This window comes from Glycine soja, chromosome 6 (genome assembly GCF_004193775.1).
Source record: "Glycine soja cultivar W05 chromosome 6, ASM419377v2, whole genome shotgun sequence".
In the NCBI taxonomy this organism is placed as follows: Eukaryota; Viridiplantae; Streptophyta; class Magnoliopsida; order Fabales; family Fabaceae; genus Glycine; species Glycine soja.
In genome coordinates this window covers 43022693-43048494 of record NC_041007.1, presented here as the reverse complement: position 1 = coordinate 43048494, position 25802 = coordinate 43022693, and the positions used below count along the sequence as shown (strand labels likewise).

At 32.8% G+C, this 25802-nt stretch overlaps 2 protein-coding genes and 1 pseudogene across 3 annotated transcripts; 2 read left to right on the top strand and 1 right to left on the bottom strand.

Annotated features, from left to right (window-relative positions):
• Positions 1-12324: 12324 nt before the first annotated feature.
• LOC114416305 (toll/interleukin-1 receptor-like protein) lies at positions 12325-13105 on the top strand (the record flags this gene model as incomplete). Its single annotated transcript, XM_028381169.1, has 1 exon — positions 12325-13105. A coding segment is annotated over one exon (552 nt), but the record flags the coding sequence as incomplete, so codon positions are not given.
• On the top strand, positions 12763-20780 carry LOC114417038 (annotated as a pseudogene).
• Positions 20781-21954: 1174 nt separating this feature from the next.
• Positions 21955-24709, bottom strand: LOC114417041 (TMV resistance protein N-like). Of its 2 annotated transcripts, XM_028382134.1 has the most exons (4): positions 24034-24709; positions 22758-23892; positions 22361-22649; positions 21955-22261 (listed from the first exon to the last, which is right to left on the bottom strand). In XM_028382134.1, the coding sequence occupies exons 1-3, from the start codon at positions 24570-24572 to the stop codon at positions 22398-22400; spliced, it is 1926 nt and encodes a 641-aa protein (XP_028237935.1). In that variant the 5' UTR covers positions 24573-24709; the 3' UTR covers positions 21955-22261; positions 22361-22397. The 2 variants fall into 2 exon arrangements, with proteins under 2 accessions (XP_028237935.1, XP_028237934.1); XM_028382133.1 differs by having other exon boundaries at positions 21955-22649.
• Positions 24710-25802: the final 1093 nt, after the last annotated feature.

Below are 25802 nucleotides of genomic sequence, written 5' to 3'. Positions count from 1 at the left end.
CTGATCTAAGATTACTGGACCAATCATTATAGTTTGTGTCAAAATCCTTCTCAAAAATTCTAAGCCATGTCCAAAGTAAGAAAGATGCATCATCCATCAGCTTACAGGATGATTGCTAATTTAGATGGTACACAGATTATTCCTATCTTTAATCTGGTATGGAGGTGGAAAGGATATGAGATGGGGGAGATTTTATTGTGGAAAACCGCAAGGGGGGCTCTTCCTACAAACCTTGGTCGCTGTAATAGGAAGATGACTTTGGAGTTTTTGTGTCCATTGTGTAAAAGGGAGCTATAATCAATGATGCAATGTCTTCGACACTGTGAGGAGGTTAGGAGGATATGGAGGGTAGTAGTTCCAAAATTAACTAACGTTTTCTTTTTTGCAGGTACAATTGAGCAGTGGATAACTGAGAATATCAGTTTTTCTTCTAAGCAATGTTTTCAGTGACACATGCGATTTGTCATTCTGTTGGGCTTCATTTGGAAAAGGAGGAACACATTCATTTTTTAAAACCTCCTTTGGAGTGATCATGAAGTCAAAAGTAGATTACTCAATCTGGAGCATGACTTGCAGGTTGGAGAAAAATTGTACAAAGTGGGTGATTATAATCACCATCACACTTGGCCTCTATGTTGCATTGGAGGCCACCTAATCTTGGTTTTGTGTGCCTGAATGTTGGTGGAGCTTGGACTGCCCATGGCCCCAAAGTAGCGTGGGGTCATAAGAGATCATACGGGGAAGCTTCAAGGAGCTTTTGCCGGTAGATTGCAAATGTGTTCAGTTGCTTAATCGGAGTTGTGGGCCATATCAATATAATGGCTATGACAGCATCAAGGATCATGTACTAATTGCCTTGGATAATGGAAGATGATATGGTGGCACGGCAGCATGCACAACATTTCGCTTTTTATGAAAATTCTACTACAAACTTTTGTAATCTTTATGAAACTATCTTTATATGTATGTAGGAATATATATGTATGTATTTGTGTGTATTCTAGAATGTTATCCAGATAAGTTAGGAGAATGTAGCCTTAATAATCTTTGTTGGAGCACAAAGCAAAAAATTGCTTAGGTAGTCAAACTTCAACCATGATGCATTAACATATGGTAAGTCTAGGCTTCTTATACATAGCACTCTCAATTCCTAAATTCTATCTAGTTACATTCATGTCACGTATTGACACACACATACTAGAGTCTTTCCTACAGAAGTCTAACAACTTTCTAGTAGTCTTTCCTTTCCTAACTAACTCCCAATCATAAGATATTGACTATCTCACTAATTAGCTTTGGCCTTAACATTCTGAGTAGATTCCAAACAGATAAAAATTCATGTTTCGTCCAAACAGATAAACATATGTTTAGTATTTTAGGCATATCTTGAGTTGTCAAGGTCAAAACAACATGAGACCAACATCTAAATTTCAAGGACAAATTTATCTACTACTTTCATGAAGACAACTAGAGTCAAATCTGCCACTTGTAAGGTTGAATAGGTCATGGCATGGACAGAGGCAGTTGGGAAAAAGAAGGATTTAGGTTTTGGTTAACATAAATCTACAATAAATGTTCCTTTAGGTTGCGTGTCAATAATTTAATATTCTACGAATTACCAGATTAATGGGTCATGATGAGCGACGTAGATGGAAAGAAAGGAAACTGAACTAATTGACACTACTAAAATAATCCTATTTTACAACGAAGACTTGGAAGCAAGCCAGGAACACAAGCAGGCATTACATTTCCATCCCTTGTGTTAGAAATAGGCAAGTGACACTTGGATAAAAGGTCTGGATAGTTGGAAAACTGAGGTTCTGTGCCAGGTACAGTGTTAGCACCTGTGGTATTTGTGCAGGGTTGTTTCTTGAATTGGTTAGCTAGTTTTTCAGCAAGGCAATCTGCATTATGATTCCTTGAATTGGGTAAAGCACTAATGGTTGATGAAATTATAAACTATGTTCAGTCATTGCAGCACCAAGTTGAGGTAAACCACTGTTGGCCAATAAGCATCTTAAATCATGGCCATAATAATAAGATTTTAGATTTGTTGCTCATTAAGAATTCCTTTTTGGTAGTTGCAATTTGTGCGTATGAAGTTGGCTTCTGTTAACAGCAGCCTGGATTTTAGTATTGACAGTCTAATGTCAAAAGATGTAAGTTTCAGGGCTCTAGATTAATGTGTTTGCTTTTTGAACTAAAAAAGGAAACTAAAAATTATTGGTTTTTTTTCCTGAGTTGGGATTTGATGGCTTTTTGGTGATTTCAGATATTGCAATCAATTAATTATTTGCCACACCCAATATACCTTGAAGATTCTTCTGCACCACCCTTTTATGGGCAACACCCTCACCGAAACCCAGCAGTCCACAATAACATTCCTGATGGAACTATGACCCACAACTCAGTGGAACCATTAGATAAAGGTTTGTGCCAAAACCTTGGCATGCATTTACCACACCTAAATGGTTTTAATGAAGGGGGTTCTTAGGTAATCAATTCCTCCTAGTCGTTTGTCTGCAAAACCTTTTTTTTTATAGGGTTGTCTACGAAACCTACTTCATGCGTTTAAGCACTATCAAGCTAGTGGTTCTATAATTCATTGGAATGATTATTTTATTAATAGTGGAGGACCAAATATAAACCTACCTTTCAATCTCCTTTCCTTCCTAAATTGGAAGTCAGAGTGTGGATGCACTAACTCGTAGGTTTAAGGGGGAAAATAAATATAATTGACAAAGGCTGATCAAGTAAACAAACAGTGAAACAACTAGAGAACAAGTCTTACTATTAAGCAAAGTTTTCCATTTTCCCCTTTAAATGCAAAGGTAACCCCAAATTTTATGCTCACCGATAGCTTAATTAACAACATTAAATAGACTATGAAGAACGAAGCTAAACAATAATATATAGTACTTTTAAGGTGGGGGTGGGGGAAATAGAATATTGACATGCATGCATTTAATTTCCTACTAGGATAAAGTAACAAGCTAATTGAAGAATCTATATTCTGTATAGTTATGATTACCATGTAGAAAAGCATCCCTCCCTCCCTCTTGGCTCTCAATAAAATCTGATCATATATCTTCCTCAGTGCTAAAATCCTCTTAATTAAAATTTGCCCTTTAAGTTATAGACAATAAACAGCCAAACTTGGCACTTTTGCTGCAGTTGATCTAGACAATGCCTTTTGTTCTCAACCATTTATTTACCGTGCTAGATATGAAACATGTTGATTACCATGTTGTTTGTTTCTCTTATAAAAAACAGTGAAACAAAAAAAGCTGCCTTATTTTTGTTAAAGTTTCAACCACTTTTTCTAATTGTTCTTTTATCCAATGATTTTTAGTATGCAATACCAACTTACCAATCAACAAGTGAAACTAAGATACACCAACTTACCAACCAATAACAACCCATAAGAAAATTTTTTATTTTTAATAATTTCTAAACGCACAATCAAAATTAATAAACAAAAAGAACCTTGTGCCAGCAATAGATTCAGAAGGTGGTTCAGTCCTTATGGTCTTCGATTTAACCTTCTTGAGTAACTCTTCCAATTGATCTAAGTTCCTCTGAAAAATGTAACAAAATTAATTCAAACCCAAAGATAACTTTGTTCATTGCAGTTTCAAATTTCTAATTTATTACTCTTCTAATCATATCCCCAATCATATAACAATATTTAATTGTTTGTTGTTAAGCACATTACTATTTATTTTCTTTAAATTTATGAAGCTACAAAGTATAAGATTTTTATGATGATATGTTAAAAATAAATTTTGAGTCACTATATGAAAACAATAAAAGAATGGTATCAATTGAATAATAACTACAATTAATGACTCTAATTTGTTAGGACTAAGCTCAGACATATTTCTTTCTTCATGTAGGTGTTCAAGCTGGAACCAGATATTATTACAAATGTGGGGATAGTTCTATTCCAGCCATGAGCCAAGAGCATTTCTTTTAGACTTTTCCAAAACCTAGTCCAAATAATTATCCAACTTGAATAGCAGTTCTTGGACTCTTAGTTTCAGTTGAAGCTTAACCATAAGTCTCATACTATTCATCAAACCAAAAAAGTACACAACGCAAATAAAAAAATACATTATTGAACAGTGTCATTCATGTATCAAGAAATAGTTCAGATGGGGCAAGACCAAAATTGTATCCAACCACTTGTGCATTTTTATAATTATAATAATAACCCTTAATCAGTGTGAAGAAGAAAACTAGTACAGTAACGTAGATTCCTTTAGTCATTTGAATCCAACAGGTTATGCATATCTAATAATGGAGGAAAATAATCCAAACCACAACTGCATATCTAATAAATCCAACAAGTTATGCTCGAAGTGCACCAATCCAGATACGAAAAAGGCAAAACCAAAACAACCAAGAACATAAACTTCCTTAGTACTCTGACTTAAGTAAACCCTTTAGCCTTCAAATCCTTTTCGCATATTCAACAATGACATTGTCAGGGCAACTCAACAAGTCAATAATCACATTTTAAAAGTCTTACTTAAGTAAACCCTTAATACTATAACACCTTCAACCATTACCAAACAAGAACTCAAAAACATCGACATCCTTACCTTCGCACTAGCAAGGTGATGACACCACTCCAAAGGGCACGACTTCGGCTACGTGGCGGTGGTGGGAACAATAGCTAGGGAGTCAACTTCGGCTTCCTTTTGAGGAGGTCAGGGAAACACAATGTAAGGTGGGCACCACAGAGTCGACGGTGGGATGAGTTCCGGCAACAACGCGCTATAGGTTTTTGGAGGGCACGAGAGTGTTCAATCACCGTGAAACAGGAGTATATGAAGTACAAAATTAATGACGGTGTATGAGTAACACCGTCTTTGTATCTGACTATTTCTATGACAGTGTCTATAAATGCACCGTCTTAGATAAGTTCCACCAAAGCTACAAAGGCGGGGTTCAAATGAAACGTCGTTGTATATGAAATGCACCACATAAAAAACTTATATATTTACGTAAATGCCACCGTGTGCACTACTACGTCGGGTTATATAAGACCGACCTAGAATGTGCGTCGTAAAATAAGACTTTTTTAGTAGTGATTGCAGAAAAATTAAAGCATTGTTTTCCTTCATTCGAACTTGAACCCACCAGAATTGTAGAAAGCAACCCCCTAGAAGACCTATTCAAACCAAAAAGGAATTATTCTCAAAACCAAGAGGAAAATATTAAATCATGGAAATCCCATTGCAAATTCTTCCCAAAATTTCATTTGCATGCAGCATTGTATTGTATAAAAAGATGTTGAGTCACAGTTGTTTCATTCATTCAATCCATCACTTGATGGGTAGAAAACTCCTAAGTTTGCGGTAACAACCAGCACTCAATATTTAAAGTTTATTCAGAAAACCAATTGACTTGTGAACTATAATTAAATTCTCACAATATTCAAATGAAAATTCCTTCAAATTTGAGAGAGCAGATGCATCAGGTATCCAAAACCCTTAGATAGTTAGATACATCAACTTCTGCAAAAAGAAAATGATGGAAAAATTAAAACAGAACTCAATGAATAATACTGCTGTGAATTTATTAATTTACAAGGAAAATGTATTCCTTAAACTTGCCTTCGATATGCCACCACACCCCAATTCGCTTAATGCACTCATAGTTAACAACAAAATTCCTTTGCTTACTGTGGGAGTTGCCACCATTTTTTCCAAGCTTGATCTAACCTTGAGCTTCCATCAATCTCGAATCTAGCCCCTTGACATTCCAAAGACGAGCTTTCACATTCATGATGGTCATTCTAAGTATCAGGTAATGCCCTTCAACCTATGCAACATCCTTACTACATTTCAAGCAACCATAATGAATGACATTTTTTCGACCGTTTTTGAGCAAAAGTTTCATAGTCTTTTTTTTTTACAATATCTTGGTGTTCAACACATCCCCTAAGCTTCACCACAAGCATCTTGCTTAGGTTTTTGCTTTTTTGGCCAAACATCATCTTTTCCTCAATGATGGTAAGTGCTTCTTTTGGTTAGTCCTAGATTGTATATCTAGGATGCATTGTCATTGCTGGTATTATTGATCCTGATCCTCACAAATTATAAGTTTCTTAGGATTGGCCTTCTCCGAAATTCATCAAAGCTTTGAGGGGGTTCCTTTGTCTAATTGGATTTTATAAAAAAAAATTATGCGCAATTGCTCAACCCTTTACCATTTGTTAAGTGCGATCATTTGAAATTGTCTCCCATAGCCTAGCAAGGCTTTGATGCCCTCAAGTAGACCATGATAATCGCTTTAGTATTAGCCTTGCCAAACTTCTTTTTGCCTTTTTTTCTTCAAACTAACGATCTGGGTATGCCATGAGTGTTGTTCTCTTCAAGCAGGGCATCCCATAGCTTACTTTTGCGCAAGCTTTTCTACCTGCACATGTTTTAGGCTTCCACTTACCTTAGGGAACTTCAGGTTATCACTTTTATGGTCAAGTGTTGGCAACAATGTTTACTAGGAAAATTCTTTGTAATTCAAATAGATCATTGAAGTTTGAAGGAACTCATGTACCAAGTTATGGTCAACTATGGGTTAAATACTCCATTACATGTTCAAACCACACTTAAACATAATAATATAATATCCAACTATACTCTAAATCCAAAACATTATACATTAAATCACATTAACAATTTTTTTTATTATTTATTTAATTTAAAATCCTTATTATTCTAGATCCTTCTACTAACCTCTCTCTCCTACCAAAATGAACTACTTATCTATTTTCAATTAGAAAATCTCCTCTACTTTCTTTATCCAGTTCTCCTTCACACAAACCGAAGAACAATGTGTTGTGTGTGAGTTTCATTTGGCCTCTGCCAATTTCATCTTCTTCTTCTCAGGCATTTTTTTACTGTTCTCCTCAGGAATCTGAATTGGTGCTGCTTGAGGTATTTTAGGACAATTGTTTTTCTTTTGATAGTTTACTTGGTGTCTAAAATGCTGATATTGCTTTTACAGATCTTAGTTATATACTTTGTCACCGATAGAAAACACATGTTTTATATTTTTTTATTATAAAATACACATTGGAATAGGGGGACAAAATTTTATTAATTTGTTTAAAGTAAAGTTGTCCACTTCAATGTAATTTTAGGAAAATTTCCGCTATCTATTCAAAACTCAATGTATGGATCAAAGCTTTTCATTAATGCTAATGCTAATTTGGCAGTTTAGTTTCAAGTGATACCAATGGTGCTTTATTACCATCTACTGTTTAATTTCAGCCAATGCTAATCTGACAGTGTCACTTGTGATGTATTATTAATTACATGCAAACATGCTTGAAGCTTATCTTCAAATTGAAATAATGCAGGCCATGTGAAATTTTTGTTTTCGTTCCTTTTTGGTATGCCATTGGTAGTTCCTTTTCATGTTTGAATTTTCCTAAAATACTCAAATGTTGTGTTTTGATGTTTGAATTAACTGGCAGGTGTTCTTTTTGTTCCCTTTGCTATTTGAGCTTGGATTTGGACAATTATGTTTTTTTATGGTTAAGGACTTAAGGTCTTGAAGATCATGTATTAACAAGGCCACTCTTTTTATAACTGGCTGGCCAATCCTCTAGCATACTTACCGTGAGATGCTTCTGTTGCATTTAATACTGGTGTTGGATTTTCTGATATCTGTTTTATAAACTTTTACAAAATACTTTTTGCGGGAAGGGGTTGTCCTCTAGCAGAAGTTATTGTCTGTTCATTGACTGAAAATTCAAATTACATACACTAAGCCATTTGATTGAGAATGAATTATAGGCACACAAATATGGAGATCATGCGTAGAGGGGTAGAATCATTTTTCTGATTGTGCCTCGACTCTTTTTTACAATGTGATTTTTTTTTATTCAATTTTTTGTTTTGTTTTTTTGTACTCTTTGTTTTGGGTATTAATCTATTCTAATACTAAATCTTAGGTCTTCATATGTTAGTGTGTTTCGTAAAAGCGGAAAGTAATATTTCTATCATGAAAAAACCAAAGGAGATTCTATTGGCTTATAAGAAAAATGTCACTCTTTTTCTCATTATGACATAATATTATTAAAAAGTATCATATAACAATGTCATTACAACTCTTTAGTGAAAAATTAATTGAAATAATTATACAAAAGTATTACTTTTTTAAGTATTTTTTTTTACTTGCAATACTATTACATGAACAATAATTATTAATAAAATTTAATTTTTGTCTCTCTATTTTTTAAAATATGATATTTTAGTTCTTATATTTTTAATTGAGATATTTTTTTTCACTTTTAAAAATTTATAATTTTTATCCATCTATTTTTATTGAAACATTGTGTCACCCATTTAAAAAAATGCAATAGAATTACTTATAAATGGGACTAAATTTAGACAAATGTTATTATAAATGGGACTAAATTTTAGTTTCCTTTCTTCATAGTTGTTTAAATGCGTAATTTTAATAAATAATATCTTTTTAAAAAACTACTATTTTTACACATAAAATTGAAAATAATTTTTATATTAAATGATGATAATAATAAACACACAACTAGTTTTACACTAGTTATTACTTTATAAATTGCAAACAAAAAAATATAACTAATTTTACACAAACTAATCTGAATCATTATTATAATAACATCCTACAAAAATAATTTATATAATTAATTTAAAAATATATGTATAAACGTAAAAAGTTCCCTATGTCATATGTTTATTTATTTATTTTTATTCGTAAGAATTAAATACGGTTGAGGTTACAATATAAGCATATTCTACTCAACCAAGTGAGATAGACTCCCTTAGTTATTATTTATCTATTTTATCATTAATAAACTTAATTTAAAAAAATGAATTAAAAAAATATACAATCAATATTTGGAATAGACCATGGGGACTAAGAGTATTTTAAATGTGAGGGACAGAAAAATTCAATTAAAAAATAGGAGGAGTAAAATTATAAATTTTTTAAAAATGGAAGATAAAATGCCTTAATTAAAAAATAGAGAAACTAAAATTACATATTTACAAAAATCAAAGACAAAAATTATATTTTATCCAAATTTATTTTATTAGTATTCTAATATCAAATCAAAGACAAAAATTATATTTTATCCAAATTTATTTTATTAGTATTCTAATATCAATTTCGATTAATGTAGTGATATTTTTATAATAGCTATTTTTATACCTTAATTTAATAGTAATTGTTGGTGCAATATTGATTGGTAATAACTAAAACTTTGTATCCTTATACTATAAAATACTTTTAGGAATGTTCTGCACTTTTGCAAATTAAATAATTTATAAAATTTACTTCCTGAACACACGCAAATCATGAAACACTATTGGATCAACTTATTATTTATTTTCAATGAAAAAAATAGAGCGATGGAAAAGTACATATGTTTATATATTAGTAATTTTTTTATGGTAAAATGGAAAAAAGAAACCAAGTTGACCACCACGTATATAGAGGAAGAAATATAGACATTATGGCAAATTGAAAATTGATGCAACTTAAGGCAGAAGCTGCCAAGAAACATGGCCCAAATTAGGGGTGTAAGTGGTTCAGTTGGATCTAGTTTTTATTTTTATTTTTTAATTCAATTTAATTAAATTTAATTAAGTTATCAAATTGAATTTTTTTTCTTGTCGACCCAATACAATCACATCCAACTTTAATTGGATTAGTTACCAGATTCATTAAAAAATTGTCACCTAAAGTCTTGGAAATTTTTTAAAAAAAAAAGTCATAAATTCAACAAATAGCAAGATATTTTTTTGGAAGAAAATGAGAAAAATACTATTCATACGATGAACAATAATCACTAATAGAATTCAATAATCTTAGAACATAACATTGTTTTATAACTCAAAATAATTAAATAATAATCATAAAATATAACATTATGTTAGATTGGATTAGATTAAGTTTTGATCGATTCAAAACTTCAAACCCACCTCTCAATCTAATTATAATCGATTTTATTAAATTAAAACTAATTTTATTCAATAACTCAATCCAATTTATAAAAATCGAATTGAATTGTATAGGTTTGTGGATTGAATCCGATCTACTTACACCCATAGAGCAAACTAACGACAATCATGGGCTTTTTAGAATTACATATATTTTTCTTCCCTGGTTAGCTTCCACTTTTGGCAATTGTAATGACTTCACATTAGCTTTATAATAAAGTGGAAAAAGAAAACCAAACTATGACCAGCAACATGGATATTATGAAAAAAGTGAATACCCTAGCAACAACGCAACTTAGTCTTAATGTTCTTAATTAAGAGAGAAGCTTCTACAGAATCATGCTCAAATTGAAATATGGAACACAAAAATTTAATTTGAGGCACTAAGGGTGTGTTTGGTTTGCATTTTCATTTTCTATTTTCATTTTTTGAAAATTGTTTTCATTTTCAAAAGATTAGAATTCTAAAAACATGTTTGGTTTGACTTCTTGTTTTCTGTTTTCATGAAATAAAAATACTGAAAATTTATGATATATTGACTTCTTGTCTTTTTGTATTTTTAGATTTGTTTAAAATTACATTCATTGTCACCGCAATTTCATTTTACCCGAAATAAGGTTTCTATTCTCAACTGAAAACACTGAAAACGAAAATTTATTGTTTTCATTTTCTAGTTGTTTCCTATTTTCATTTTTACTGAAAATGTTTTCAGAAATCTAATCAAACACATTTTCATCACCACCATTTTCTGTTTTCAGTGGAAATGAAAACAGAAAACAATCAAACCAAACACCCCCTAAATTATTTTAATTATTAATTTTGGACTCAAAATAATTATTTAATATGTAAAGTAAAATGTTAACTAATACTTTAATATGTTTATGAAAAATCCAAGTCAAGCTAGACACACATTCAAATTTCCTAGTAGGTCATGTCCTGGATACACAAAGAATAAAGCACACTATTTTTATATAAAAAAAAACAAGAAGATACATTAGTATTAAAATAGTTAATCGGTGGTAAAAAAAAAGAATAATAATAATAATAATTAATTATCAATTTGATGCTTAATTTTATTTATTTAGAATGTTCAATAAGTTATTTTATTTCTAAAAGTTTCAATAAGAGATAACATTTTATAAAATATCCAAATGTAATTCTTTATTTTTTTAAATCCCTCAATGTGATCGTCCTTTCTGTTAAAGTGGTTGATGACATTAATTACAAATTTCAGGAAAAAATATCATTTTGAGGTATTCTTAAAAAATAAAGAACTACACTAAGTCATTAAAGATCCACATTAAGAAAATTTAAAAAATAAAGGATATGATTGAAACTTTTAAAAATAGAAAGAACTTATTGAACATTCTAAATAAATAAAGTGATCAAATTGATAATTAAACATATCAATAATATTACAAATTATAAAAAATTATTGACAGGAGTGATTCGACACTTATATCTCTTAATCAAAGTTTAAGATTTGATCCTTGACTTAAGCATAAAGTCATAACTGAAGGTATCATTTTGCCCCCAAGATAGGCTGACTCGTAGGAGATGATTAATTTGATACTAAGTAATAAGTCTCAAATATCTTAAGTTACAACAAAATGTTACAAACTGAACGCAAGTCATCAATCACGCTAAGAGCAACTTATTTTAATTTTGGGTGAAAAACAGAGCTATGAAAAAAGTGAAAAAAGAAACCAAACTTGATTTAGCATGAAGTAAAATGGACGTTTTGAAAAAGTGAATACTCTAGCAATTTAATTTCGTCCCAAGGAACTTCATATAAAACTAGACGTAAATATATGCATTACACATATGAATAACTAAATATACCTAAATATTAAGATATTAATAATCCTTTTCTTAAAAAAAAATAATTTTGATAATCCTTTTAAGAGCATTCCTTTAATAACACATTTCAATATTTCATGGCTTAATTAAAAACAAAAAACCTAAATTTAAGTAACAAACTCAGTAACCAGATATTTTGAGAAGGTAACAATTAGAAAATAATATTGTCTGATTTTATACTTACGAGGAGCCAACAATAAGAATACAAGGAAAAAAAAAACACATAAAAACATGAAAAAAATAGTCTGATAGGAAGCACCGACGAAATGACGAAGCAGCAACATCAACCGTACAAAGTTTTCATTCAATTATTAGGGGAAAATCCATAACTCGTTTTCCAACCTCCCTTCGTCACCGTTAGATATGTGACATGAGCCCACTCACATCATCTGAACCCTCCATTCATTAGCAAGTGGGTACACTAGCTGACACTTTCACTTGAACTCTGCGTATTTATATTTCTTGATACATTATTTGTATCCACAAACACTTGTTCTTCTTCCTTCACAGTTTTGCAATTGAAATGGCTTCTACTTCTAATGCCATCATCCAATGCACCTCTTCTTCTTCGTTTGACGTGTTTGTGAGCTTCCGCGGTGAAGACACAAGCAACAGCTTCACCGGTTTTCTTTTTGAAGCTCTGAAAAAACAAGGCATCGAGGCCTTCAAAGATGATAAAGATATCAGGAAAGGCGAATCCATAGCACCAGAGCTAATACGAGCCATTGAAGGGTCTCATGTTTTCGTTGTTGTCTTTTCCAAGGACTATGCTTCCTCAACTTGGTGCCTGCGTGAACTAGCACATATCTGGGATTGCATTCAAACATCACACAGACCTCTTCTGCCTATTTTTTATGATGTTGATCCATCACAAGTGGGAAAACAGAGTGGAGACTATGAGAAAGCCTTTGCCCAACACCAACAAAGTTCCAGGTTCCAAGAGAAGGAAATTAAAACATGGAGAGAAGTTCTGGAACAAGTAGCCAGTCTCTCTGGTTGCGATATCAGAAATAAGTAAGTAATCTTCTGTTGGTTTGTTACGTGCATATACAATATATTTTTATCATTTCTTACTAATGCTGTTATCTTGAATGTATTACTTATTACAACCTTTAAACTGGAGATTGGGTCAACATTTATTATACATGTTTAATACAAATAATATTTTAAAAATGAAAAAAGTACTATATATGTTATTGTATTCTTCTATGCATGTACGCTCTGTTTTGGTTCCCTTAGGTGATGATTTGTCATTCTTTGTTTTCTTTAAACTTTTAGGCAACAACATGAGGTGATTGAAGAAATTGTTCAGCAGATAAAAATTATCTTGGGTTCCAAAATTTTAACTCTTCCACATGATAATAATCTAGTTGGGATGGAATCTCATTTGGCTAAATTATCAGAGCAGCTAATATGTCTGGGGCCGGATAATGATGATGTTCGAGTTGTTGGAATTACTGGGATGGGTGGAATAGGAAAGTCCACTCTTGGTCATGCTTTATATGAAAGATTCTCTCATGAATTTAATTATTGTCGTTATATTGATGACGTAAGCAAACTTTATCAACGTGAAGGTACATTAGGTGTACAAAAGCAATTACTTTCTCAATTTCTAAATGAAAGAAATCTAGATATTTACAATGTATCTGATGGAACACTTCTGGCACGGAAGAGCCTACTCAATGCAAAGGCACTTATAGTTCTTGACAATGTTGATCAAGATAAACAGCTTGATATGTTTACAGGGGGTAGAAATGATCTGTTACGTAAATGCCTAGGTAAAGGGAGCATAGTCATTATAATTTCTAGGGATCAACAAATATTGAAGGCACATGGAGTAGATGTTATTTACAAAGTGGAGCCATTGAAAGACAATGATGCTCTTCGATTGTTTTGCAAAAAAGCATTTAAAAATAATTATATTATGAGTGAGTTTGAAAAGTTGACTTCTGATGTACTATCACATTGTCAAGGTCATCCCTTAGCAATTGAAGAAATAGGATCATCTTTGTTTGATAAAGATATCTTTTATTGGAGGAGTGCATTGGTTTCGTTAAGAGAAAATAAAAGTAAAAGTATTATGAATGTGTTGCGAATAAGTTTTGATCAATTAGAGGATACACACAAGGAAATATTTCTAGATATTGCATGTTTCTTCAACGATTGTGATGTGAAATATGTGAAGGAAGTTCTAGATTTTCGTGGATTTAATCCCGAATATGATCTACAAGTTCTCGTTGATAAATCACTTATAACCATGGATGAGAAAATTGGAATGCATGACTTGTTGTGCCATTTGGGCAAGTATATTGTTAGAGTACAATCACCTGGGAAGCCATAGAAGTGGAGTAGGTTGTGGGATTTCAGAGATCTTCACAATGTTTTGTCAAATAATAAGGTAAAATAATTTTTAAATATAAAGTCCTACTATTATTCTAGAATTTGTAAATACTTTTAAATATCTAACATTTTCTTTCCTCTTTCCAATGTTCAAGGCAGCAAAAAATGTTGAAGCCATAGTTCTTAAAGAAAACTCTTACTTTCTTCCAACAATGACAATGATGGTCGATGCTCTATCAACAATGAGTAGCCTTAAGCTTCTCAAATTTCAATATTGGAACGTTGGCTTCGAAATCAATTTTTCAGGAACACTTGCTAAGCTTTCCAATGAATTAGGATATCTTGTTTGGGAAAAGTATCCTTTTGAGTGTTTGCCACCAAGTTTTGAGCCGGACAAACTTGTTGAGTTGATTCTGCCTCACAGCAACATCAAACAACTTTGGGAAGGCACAAAGGTAGTATCAATTATTATTATTATTTTTCTATATTGTTTTCATTTAAATAAATAAATAAAAAGGCAAACTTTCTTATGATAATTCCTTTTTCTCTATTTAATTAAAGAAACAAAAGAAAGGCTGAATGTCATTATTAATTTTGTTTTCTACTATTGGCCTTGCATTGTAGCCTCTACGCAATTTGAGGCGTTTGGATCTCTCTGGCTCCAAAAATCTAATTAAAATGCCATATATTGGAGATGCCCTATATCTTGAGGGTCTTGATCTCAAAGGATGTATACAACTCGAAGATATCGGTCTTTCCATTGTTCTTTCACAAAAGCTTACTTATCTGAATTTGAGAAATTGCAAAAGTCTTATCAAGTTGCCACGATTTGGAGAGGACCTAATTCTTAAAAATCTAGATCTCGAAGGATGTCAAAAACTCAGACACATTGATCCATCCATCGGTCTTCTAAAAAAGCTCGGAAGATTGAATTTGACAAACTGCAAAAATCTAGTAAGCTTCCCCAATAGCATACTACGCCTCAATTCTCTTGAATGTCTGGATCTCTCTGGCTGTTCAAAACTGTACAACAGCCAGTTATTATATGAACTAAGGGATGCAGAGCAATTGAAGAAGATTGATATAGATGGAGCTCCTATTCATTTCCAATCAACATCTTCCTACTCCAGAGTACGTAAAAAATCAGTTAGTTGGTTAATGCCTTCCTCCCCAATATTTCCATGGATGCGTCAACTTGATCTAAGTTTCTGTAATTTAGTTGAAATCCCTGATGCTATTGGAATTATATGTTTCTTAGAAAGGCTAGATTTAAGTGGTAACAATTTTGCTACACTGCCCAACCTCAAGAAGCTTTCCAAACTGGTCTGTTTAAAGTTACAACACTGCAAGAGATTGAAATATTTGCCTGACCTCCCTTCACGAACTGATCAGCCTTGGGAGAAATGGAGTTCTGTTGAAGAAGATGAATATGGATTGGGATTAAATATTTTCAACTGCCCAGAATTAGTTGAGAGAGATTGCTGCACCAACAATTGTTTCTCATGGATGATGCAAATAGTTCAGCTCTTCACTGCTATTTCCTTTCTTCATCATCCTTCTGGCCATTTAAAGCCGCAGTGGGTTCCATTCATTTCAAGTATTATTCCAGGAAGTGAAATGCCAAGGTGGTTCGACGAACAGCATTTAGGCATGGGCAATGTCATAAACATAGACAGATCTCACTTTATGCAGCTTGACGATAATTGGATAGGAATTGCGTGTTGTGTAATCTTTGTGGTACACAAAGAAAGAAGAATGCCCCCTCCAGACATGGAACAAAGAAAGAAAGAACGTCCATCTCTTTATATTCCGGTTCTTTTCCGTGAAGATCTAGTCACGGATGAATCGGATCACTTGTGGCTATTCTATTACCCTCGATCACATTTTGATGTCTCTAATTTTGATGAGTTGAAAGTGGAAAGTAGATTCAGAGATCTTTATGGCCAAGATTTGGATGTTGAGGTGAAGAAATATGCGTATCGTTGGGTATATAAACACGATTTAGAACCATCACTCAGGACAGGAATCAGGAAAAGAAAAAGGGGAACTGATTATGAAGACGTGATTAAAGGTGTACTATCACACGGTGAAGGCAATTCAATTATTCTGATTTGGATATGTTTTATAATGATTTTAATTTATTATTTTATTTAATCATTCTTTTGAAACTAGTATTCACATCTTATTTTTTCTTGTAAAACCAATATTTTAAAAAATGTTTTTTTTTAAAGAAAGTTTTGGGAGAAAAAGAACATTTTTAAAATCAATATATTGTATTTACGAGTTATTTTTTTGACTGTCTACTTACAAGCTACTTTGAAACTTAAGATTAGAAATTTTGAACTCCAACACTCCATCCACAATCATACTAATCTTTTTCTTCTCATGTTTCATAGATGTGCCATCATCATCTTCCTTCACCAATGATGTGTTCCTCAGCTTCAGAGGAGAAGATACTCGTTACAGTTTCACTGGCAATCTCTGCAGAGCCCTTCATGACAGTGAAATTCACACCTTCGTTGATGATGAGGAGCTCCAGAGAGGTGACGAAATAATGTCAGAACTTGAGAAGAAAATTGAAAACTCCAGATTTTTCATCATCGTTCTCTCTCAGAACTATGCATCTTCCTCATTTTGCTTAAACGTACTTGCTTACATCCTTGAGTGCGTTAAGAGAAAACGTTTGTTGGTTTTGCCAATTTTTTACAAGGTGGATCCTTCTAATATTCGATACCATAGAGGTAGTTTTGGAGAAGCATTGGCTAATCATGAAACGAAGTTCAAAGCTAAAATGGACGGGTTGGAGCATAACATGGAGAAACTGGAGAAATGGAAGATGGCTCTGCATGAAACAGCTAACATCTCAGGCTATCATTTCAAACAAGGGTCTTCCTCGCCAATCTTTTAACTTAATTTACTTTAATTCCATTAATTAATTTTCACTTGTCTAATGCTACTTTAATGTTAAAATTTAAAGAGTTCAAGATATTTGTTAACCTTGAAAAACATACATATCAAGAAATGGATATGTGACATTTAGTTTGACTTAACACAAATTTCTCTGTTTGAATAGGGATGGATATGAATACGAGTTTATTACCAGGATAGTTGAATTGGTCTCTAGCAAGATTAAACAGGATGCTTTCCATGTTGGGGATTATCCAGTTGGACTAGAGTCATATTCAGAAGCATTCAACTATGATGTGTTCCTCAGCTTCAGAGGCTCAGACACACTCCATGGTTTTACTGGCTATCTCTACAAAGCTCTTCATGACATCGGAATCCACACTTTCATTGATGAAGATCTTAAGAGAGGAGAAGAAATAACACAGGAAATTGTTCAGGCAATTGAAGAGTCCAGGATTGCCATCATTGTGCTCTCTATAAACTATGCTTCCTCCTCCTTTTGTTTAGACGAACTTGCAACCATCCTTGACTGCCTTAAGAGAAAAAGACTGTTGGTTTTACCAGTCTTTTATAATGTGGATCATTCTCAGGTGCGACTGCAGGAAGGTAGTTATGGAGAAGCCTTGGTGAAACATGAGGAGAGTTTAAAGCATAGCATGGAGAAGTTGGAGAAATGGAAGATGGCTCTGCATCAAGTAGCTAACTTGTCCGACTTTAAAATCAAACATGGGTACTCCACCTTACCAATCTTTTTTACTTTATAATTTTTCTTGGATTAAGTTTGGCTTTGTTTAATGATTTGGTGTTAAAATTTATAGAAAAAAAATGTTAATCTTGACAACTTATGTATCAGGACATGGATACAAGGCTTGGTTTAACTTCACTTAAAACTTTTGTTTGAAGCAGAGCTCGATATGAATACGACTTTATTGGGGAGATAGTTGAGTGGGTCTCCAGTAAGATTAATCCTGCTCATTACCCGGTTGGATTACGGTCAAAAGTGCTGGAAGTAAGGAAACTTTTGGATGTTGGACGTGATGATGGTGTCTACAGGTTAGGGATCCATGGAATTGATGGTGTAGGGAAATCAACACTTGCACGAGAAGTTTATAATAAAATTTCTGACCATTTTGATGCTTCCTGTTTTATTGAAAACGTGAGAGAAAAATCTAAAAAACATGGGTTACGTCACCTCCAAAACATCATTCTTTCGAAAATACTTGGAGAGAAGGACATTACAAGTGCCCAACAAGTGAGTTCAAAGGTGCAACGGCATAGGCTCCAGCAGAAGAAGGTTCTCATGGTTCTAGATGATGTTGACAAGCCTGAGAAATTGCAAGAAGTTACTGGAAAACTTGCTTGGTTTGGTCCTGGCAGCAAAGTCATAATCACAACACAAGACAAACAACTGCTAACATCTTATGACGTTAATAGAACATATGAGGTGAAGAAATTGAATACGGACGATGCTCTTCAATTGCTTAAATGGAAAGCTTTTAAGATGCATTACTTCGATCCAAGGTATGAGAAGCTCTTAAATCGTGCAGTAACTTATGCTTCTAGTCTTCCATTGACTTTGGAAATATTAGCTTCCAACTTATTTGGAAAAAGTGTAAAAGAATGGAAATCTACTTTGGAAGAATTTGAAAGAAGTCTGAAAAGGCCAATCAAAATGATACTTAAAGTAATCTTTGATTCTTTGAAGGAAAAAGAAAAGAATGTTCTTCTTGACATCGCTTGTTGTTTCAAAGGATATGAATTGACAGAGGTTCAAAATATACTTCATGCTCATTATGGTCACTGCATGAAGTATTATATTGACGTTTTGGTTGACAAATCTCTAGTATACATTAGTCATGGTACAGAGCCTTGTAATGATACAATTACAATGCATGACATGATTGCTGAAGAGATTGTCCAACAGGAATCAATGACAAAGCCAGGTGAGCGCAGGAGATTGTGGTCATTGGAAGATGTAAGGGAAGTTTTAGGATACAACACGGTGAGTGAAACTCATGAATGGTTTGATTTAGTATTTTGATATATTTATTTTTCTTTTATGATTTTTCCATGAATATTTGTATTGAGGTCTTGCATAGTTACATATACTTGTATTATGGTTGATTCATGCCTTTTGCATTGACAGGCAACTAGCAAAATTGAAATCATATGTCTGGATTACCCCATATTTGATGAAGAAGAAATAGTACAATGGGATGGAACAGCTTTCCAAAATATGCAAAACCTCAAAACACTTATTATTAAAAATGGTAATTTTTCCAAAGGTCCGGAATATCTTCCAAATAGTTTGAGAGTATTTGAATGGTGGGGATATCCGTCACATTGTTTACCATCTGATTTTCATCCAAAGGAACTTGCCATATGCAAGTTACCCTGCAGTCGTATTTCTACAACTGAGTTGACCAACTTATTGACGGTAAGTTTAATGAGTAAATTTTCCTCATCTTGTAAATTAATAAATTCACTTTACGGCTATTCATTCACTTGTTTCTTTCTTCTGTTTTATTTTAATTTTCTTTGCAGAAGTTCGTGAATGTGAAGCGTTTGAAATTTTCAAGCGAAAAGGTTTAACAAAGATACCAGACATATATCTGTTTAACCAAATTTTGAGAAACCTTCATTTGAATATTGTCAGAATTTAATTACAGCTCATGATTCGATTTGTCTAATTTCTAGGTAAGCTTAAAATATTGAGTGCTTTTGGTTGCATCAAGCTTAGAAGTTTTCCAACCATCAAGTTTTCCAAAAATATCAGAAAAGATGGAAAATGTAAGGGAACTTCATTTGCAGTACACTCCCATAAGCATGTCTGTCTAGTTGTGGAGTTGTTCAGTTACCAAGTAGCACTGTCATGTTACCAGAACTGACTGATATTATAGCTTTTGGATGGAAAGGGTAGCAATGGCTAAAACAGGAAGATGGTGAAGAAAAAGCGGGTTCAATAGTATCTTCAAAGGTAGAACGGCTTTGTGCCTAAGGATGCAACCATCTATTATTTTTTCAAAAGGTTTCATGCAGTTTGTTCATGTGAAAGATTTAGACGGATTGATAATAATTTCAGAATTCTTCATGAATGTATCAAAGAATTTCAGTTTTTAAAGATGCGACTTGTTGCGAGCATCTTTTGGAAATTAGAGGGAGTCAATCATACTGAAAACATTTCTTGGCAAGAGGTTGGATATCCTTGACTTCCTCATGTATTATGTATAAGCATGCTCCTAAATCAGCTTATGTCCTGTTCTTAATGCATTTGATTTAATAATATGTAGTGTACTTAACGTTGGCAAGCTTATGAATTCCTTTATAACTAATTGCAGGATCTGCATGAGGCCGGAAACACTATCATTTTCCAGGAGTAATATATAGTGGTTCAATCACCAAAGCAAAGGGACCTTCAAGTTCTTTTTGGTTTTGTATCACCTGACAAAGTTCTTTTTCTTCTTATTGCACCTATGGATAATGGATCTGGATTTTTTTCATCCCATGTTCATCAATGGCAATAAATGTTCCCTTCATTGTGTCATGTTCTTGATGGGATGGGATCATACGTATCTTCTAATCTACATGTGTATGAGGTGCTTTTTGAAAATGAATGGAACTATTTGGAAGTTGCATGTGCCAGTTTTAATTGTGAATATACAGAAAATTTTCTTATTTGTTCTAATTAATTCATTTTAGGCTTGTTTTAGTAATTTAATGTCTACCCAGGAAATCTAACCCAATTGGTTGATACATCTTGTTCCTTTCGTCTACTTCAATTCACTGATGTTCTCTTGTTCCTTTTCCTCGCATACAAGACTAAGATAATGCTTAGCTTAACTTTTGATATCTTTGCATTTTCTACCACATGGTTTTCTCAAATAATTAATTGATCGATAAGAAAAATGAGTTTTTTAATCAAGTATAATAGTTGTTCAAAGAAGGTCAATCCGTCATAGGGTTCTGCATTTTCCCTGATCTTATAGGGCATGGTTCTCGATCTCGGAACTGGTTCAACGACAAAGAAATGTTGTGGACAAAATTGGTTTAATCATGTATATTAATATTTGTTCCGTTCCAATATAAACTCCAAATCATTCATTTTAATCCAGTGTCGGTGACATTGTCCATGGTGGTGTGTAAAAAAAGAAGAAGAAGAAAACGTGTTCAAGAAAATGTTGCAACTAAAATTGGTAGTTGCTGAATAAGAAGATTAATGGATTTGGAAACACGAGGATAGAAGAGATGACTAGCAGAGAAAAATACTTATTTTTATTTTTTTCAAAAAAGTAATAAAATACTGCTATACCCCTAAAATGAATTAATTAAAACAAACGAGAAAGTTGGCTTTTCTGTCTTATAATATATATATATATATATATATATATATATATATATATATATATATATTATCTTCTGTTAAAATTATTTACATCTTTCTTTAAAGAAAGCTATTGATAGATATAAAAAAAAAACTTATTCCAAGATTATTTCATCTTCTCTGTTGAAATTATTTTCCTTTTTTGTTGTGTTTAATCGTAAATATTTGTAATTTCTTCATAGAGAGTTTACTACATAAATAAGAAATTCAACCTAAACATGTGATTTACCTAATGAAAAGCTTAATGTCAGCTACTATAACTATAAAGAAGACAAATTAGACAATTTTAAACATTTTGGTTCATTTCAATTTAGTTTGTATTTAAAAACACAAACTAAATCAAGATTATTGCAGAAAAATTAAAGCATTGTTTTCCTTCATTCGAAGTTGAACCCACCAGAATTGTAGAAAGCAATCCCCTAGACGACCTATTCAAACCAAAAAGGAATTATTCTCAAAACCAAGAGGAAAATATTAAACCATGGAAATCCCATTGCAAATTCTTCCCAAAATTTCATTTGCATGCATCATTGTGTTTGTATAAAAAGATGTAGAGTCACAGTTGTTTCATTCATTCAATCCATCACTTGAAGGGTAGAAAACTCCTAAGTTTGCGGTAACAACCAGCACTCAATATTTAAAGTTTATCCAGAAAACCAATTGACTCGTGAACTATAATTAAATTCTCACAATATTCAAATGAAAATTCCTTCAAATTTGAGAGACCAGATGCATCAGGTATCCAAAACCCTTAGATAGTTAGATACATCAACTTCTGCAAAAAGAAAATGATGGAAAAAGTAAAACAGAACTGAATGAATAATACTGCTTTGAATTTATTAATTTACAAAGAAAATGTATTCTTTAAACTTGCCTTCGATATGCCACCACACCCCAATGACGGGATGGAACTATTCCAAGTCGCGTATAGCAAGCTTCGTTGTATCAAAATCAGGCGGTGGACAATGGAAAGGATGTGTGTGCCATTCTAATATCCTCAAACTTTCTGGTAGATAATTGGGAGCTTGGGATAAAATACCGTTTCTGATAATAAGTGCTTTAAGGTTTTTCATCTCCTTTAAGGCATTTCCATCCCATTCTATTGTTTTTTGTTTGTCAGATATGGGGAAATCCAGACAAATGATTTTAACTTCACTGGTCCCCTGTTAATGCAAAAGACACAAATCAACCACAATACAAGTTATACGTTTGTAAGATATATCTATGATGAATCAAGATAAGAAGCTAAATCATTCATGTGTCTCACTCACCGAGTTGTCTTTTAAAACTTGAATTATATCTTTCTGTAACCATAATCTCCTCCGCTTGCCTGCCTCTTTCGGTGATTTCTGCCTGTCAATCTCTTTACCCATGTTCTCAATCAAGTCATGCAATGTAACTTTATCATCTCTAATCTTAATGAGAGACTTGTCAAGAAGCACCCCAATATGGTATTTCATGCAGTTATCATAGAGACTGTGAAGTATATCTTCAATCTCTCTGCATTTATAGTCTTTCAAGCAACAAGTAATGTCAAGAAAAACACTTTTTTCTTCTTCCTCCAAAGCATCAAAGCTTACTTGAAGTATCTTCAAGATTTCCTTATTGGGAATTCTTTGATATTGTTTGATAGCTGATTCCCATTCTTTAGTACTTTTTCCAAACAGGTTTGAACCTATCACTTCCAAAGCCAATGGAAGGCCAGAAGTCCAAGTTACTACATCATTCAAGACCTGCTTGTAATTTTGATCAACTTCATCATATGTTTTAAAAGCTTTCTGTTTAAGCAATTGGATAGCATCGTTTGTACTCAAATTTTTCACCTCATATGTTCTTTTGAACCCATAAGATGTTAGGAGTTGTTTGTCCCGAGTGGTGATGATCAGAACCAATCTGGTGCCAGACTTAGACTCAGACTCAGACTCAGGCCAAACAGATTTTCCAACAAATGCCTGTAATTGCTTGTGCTCATCAACATCATCTAGAACTAAGAGAACCTTCTTTCCTCTGAGCTGTTTTTTTATCATCGAAGTTCCTTGTTGCTCACTTGCTAAGTTGATGCCCTGCTTAAGTATTTGTGAAAGAAGGATGCTTTGTAGGCGTTTTAACCCGTGTCTGTTTGATTCTTCTCTCACGTTTTGTAGGAAACACGAATAATCAAATTGATTAGTATGCAAATTATAAACTTGTCGAGCAAGTGTTGATTTTCCTACCCCGCCCATTCCGTGGATCCCTATCATGGAGATAGCATCACTAGATTCAGCCTCCAAACGTTCCCTTATTTCTAGCACTAGTGAGTCTAATCCAACCGGGCGATCCGCAACATATATACTTGCTTCAGCTTCATTAATCTTGCGGAAGACATCATCAACAATCTTCCCAATAAACTTGTATTCATATCCAGCTCTGTTTCAAACAAGAAATTATAGTTGTAGCGAAGTTAAACTAAAACCCTTGTATCCATATCTTGTCAAGGTTAATAGACATTTATTTTCTCTTTCAATTTTAACAAAAATTATAAAGCAAAAGCTTGGTAAGGAGGGATACCCATCTGTGAAATGATGCCCAGAAAATCCTGCTACTTCGTGCAGAGCCGTCCTCCATTTCTCCATGTTAGGATGTAACCTTTTCTCAGGACTATCCAATCCTTGTTCATAACTTCCTCGCTGGTGTCTTACATCAGAAGGATCCACCTTATAAAAGACAGGAATAACCAACAGTGGAGTTTTCTCGCGGTAGCAGCCAAGGATGGTTGCAAGTTCATTTAAGCAAAATGAGGAAGAAGCATAACCTTTAGAGAACACAGTGATGGCAATCCTCGACCCTTTAATTGCCTCCTCAAGTTTTGTTGTTATTTCGTCTCCTGTCTGAAGGTCCTCTTCATCAAAGAAAGCACGGATTCCCTTCTTACAAAGAGCTTGGTGGAGATGCCCAGTAAATTCATAACGTGTGTCTTCCCCTCTGAAGTTAATGAACACATCGTATCTGGATGCACCGGAACATGTTTCAGCCATTAGAAGAAAAATGTTTAGTATTATTATGCCGGAATGTAGGTTGGTCTGTTGGAATATAGAATCAAACTTCATACACTAAAACTAGTTAAAGTGCTAAGTCTAGTACCATGATATTTTTTTCCTAAGTCAGATGTCAAGGAGTGTCTCTTAAGTTAATGGGTTAGACATCAATCTCATTGTGATTCATATTTATTACTGTGCTAATGAAATTTTATATATGATGGAAATCAAATTCGAATTATGTTATTGAAATTATTATCACTTAATCCCAACACTCCTTGCATGACATTAATTTTACGCGGGGCATACAGACCAATTATTAAATACATATCATCCAAACAGTGATTACTCGGACATAACAAACCAACTTGCATAATAAAAAATAAAAATAAAAATACCAACTTGATCAGCCTTATTATGCAAAGGGGGAAATATGTGGCTTTCTTTTAGTCAGCGGTCAAAGTCATCCACTGTATCACCGAGGTACAAAGTCTTCACAATTTCATTTAACATGTCTAAAATAATAGTAGTACTACTTTATAGCAATTCCATTTATATATCACAAAATGAAGAAATTAAGATGTTATATAATAATCCGTTCACTTCATCTCACCAAAACACATTTAACACGTTAATTTCTCTCAGCTCTTGCATTGTATGGGATGGAAACTCTTAGATGCGGTGTGCACTATTTCCCTAATGCATGAATAATTTTTAAGCTAAAATATTTTTTTCTCTCATAAGTATAAAAATATACAAAATTTATTATGTAAAATTTTTAGTATGTTTTTGTTCTCACAAAGTTATAATATATTATTTTTGGACTTAGACATATTTAAACTTATGATCATACTTTTTAATTGATGTAAATATAACATTTTTTTATATTAATTGTACATATAACTAAGATAAAATATGATGTTTTTTTACATTAAGTTGTATATATAATTGATGTAAGCAAATAATTCAAGTAGATTTGGATGTCCAAATCCTACTCTAAGTAAAAAAAAAAATGACATTTCAATTTTAAAATAAAAAACTTATTGAAAATTATATTGGAATAAAATCAGAACATTTTATAACTTTTAAATATTATAAGAGTAATTATGGTGGGCTTTTAACAAAGTTAGTATGCATGAGTTTGAAACTCTTTGTGGGTGTTGTTTGTTAAGTACCGTGAAATGTTGTAAAAAAAATGTATGGAAAAAGTTAAACCATATCTTGTTCAAGTACGTACAAGTATTTTCTCTTATTAATTGCAGCATCTGACTCCAATTCGTAAGACACGCTAGGATGAATTTA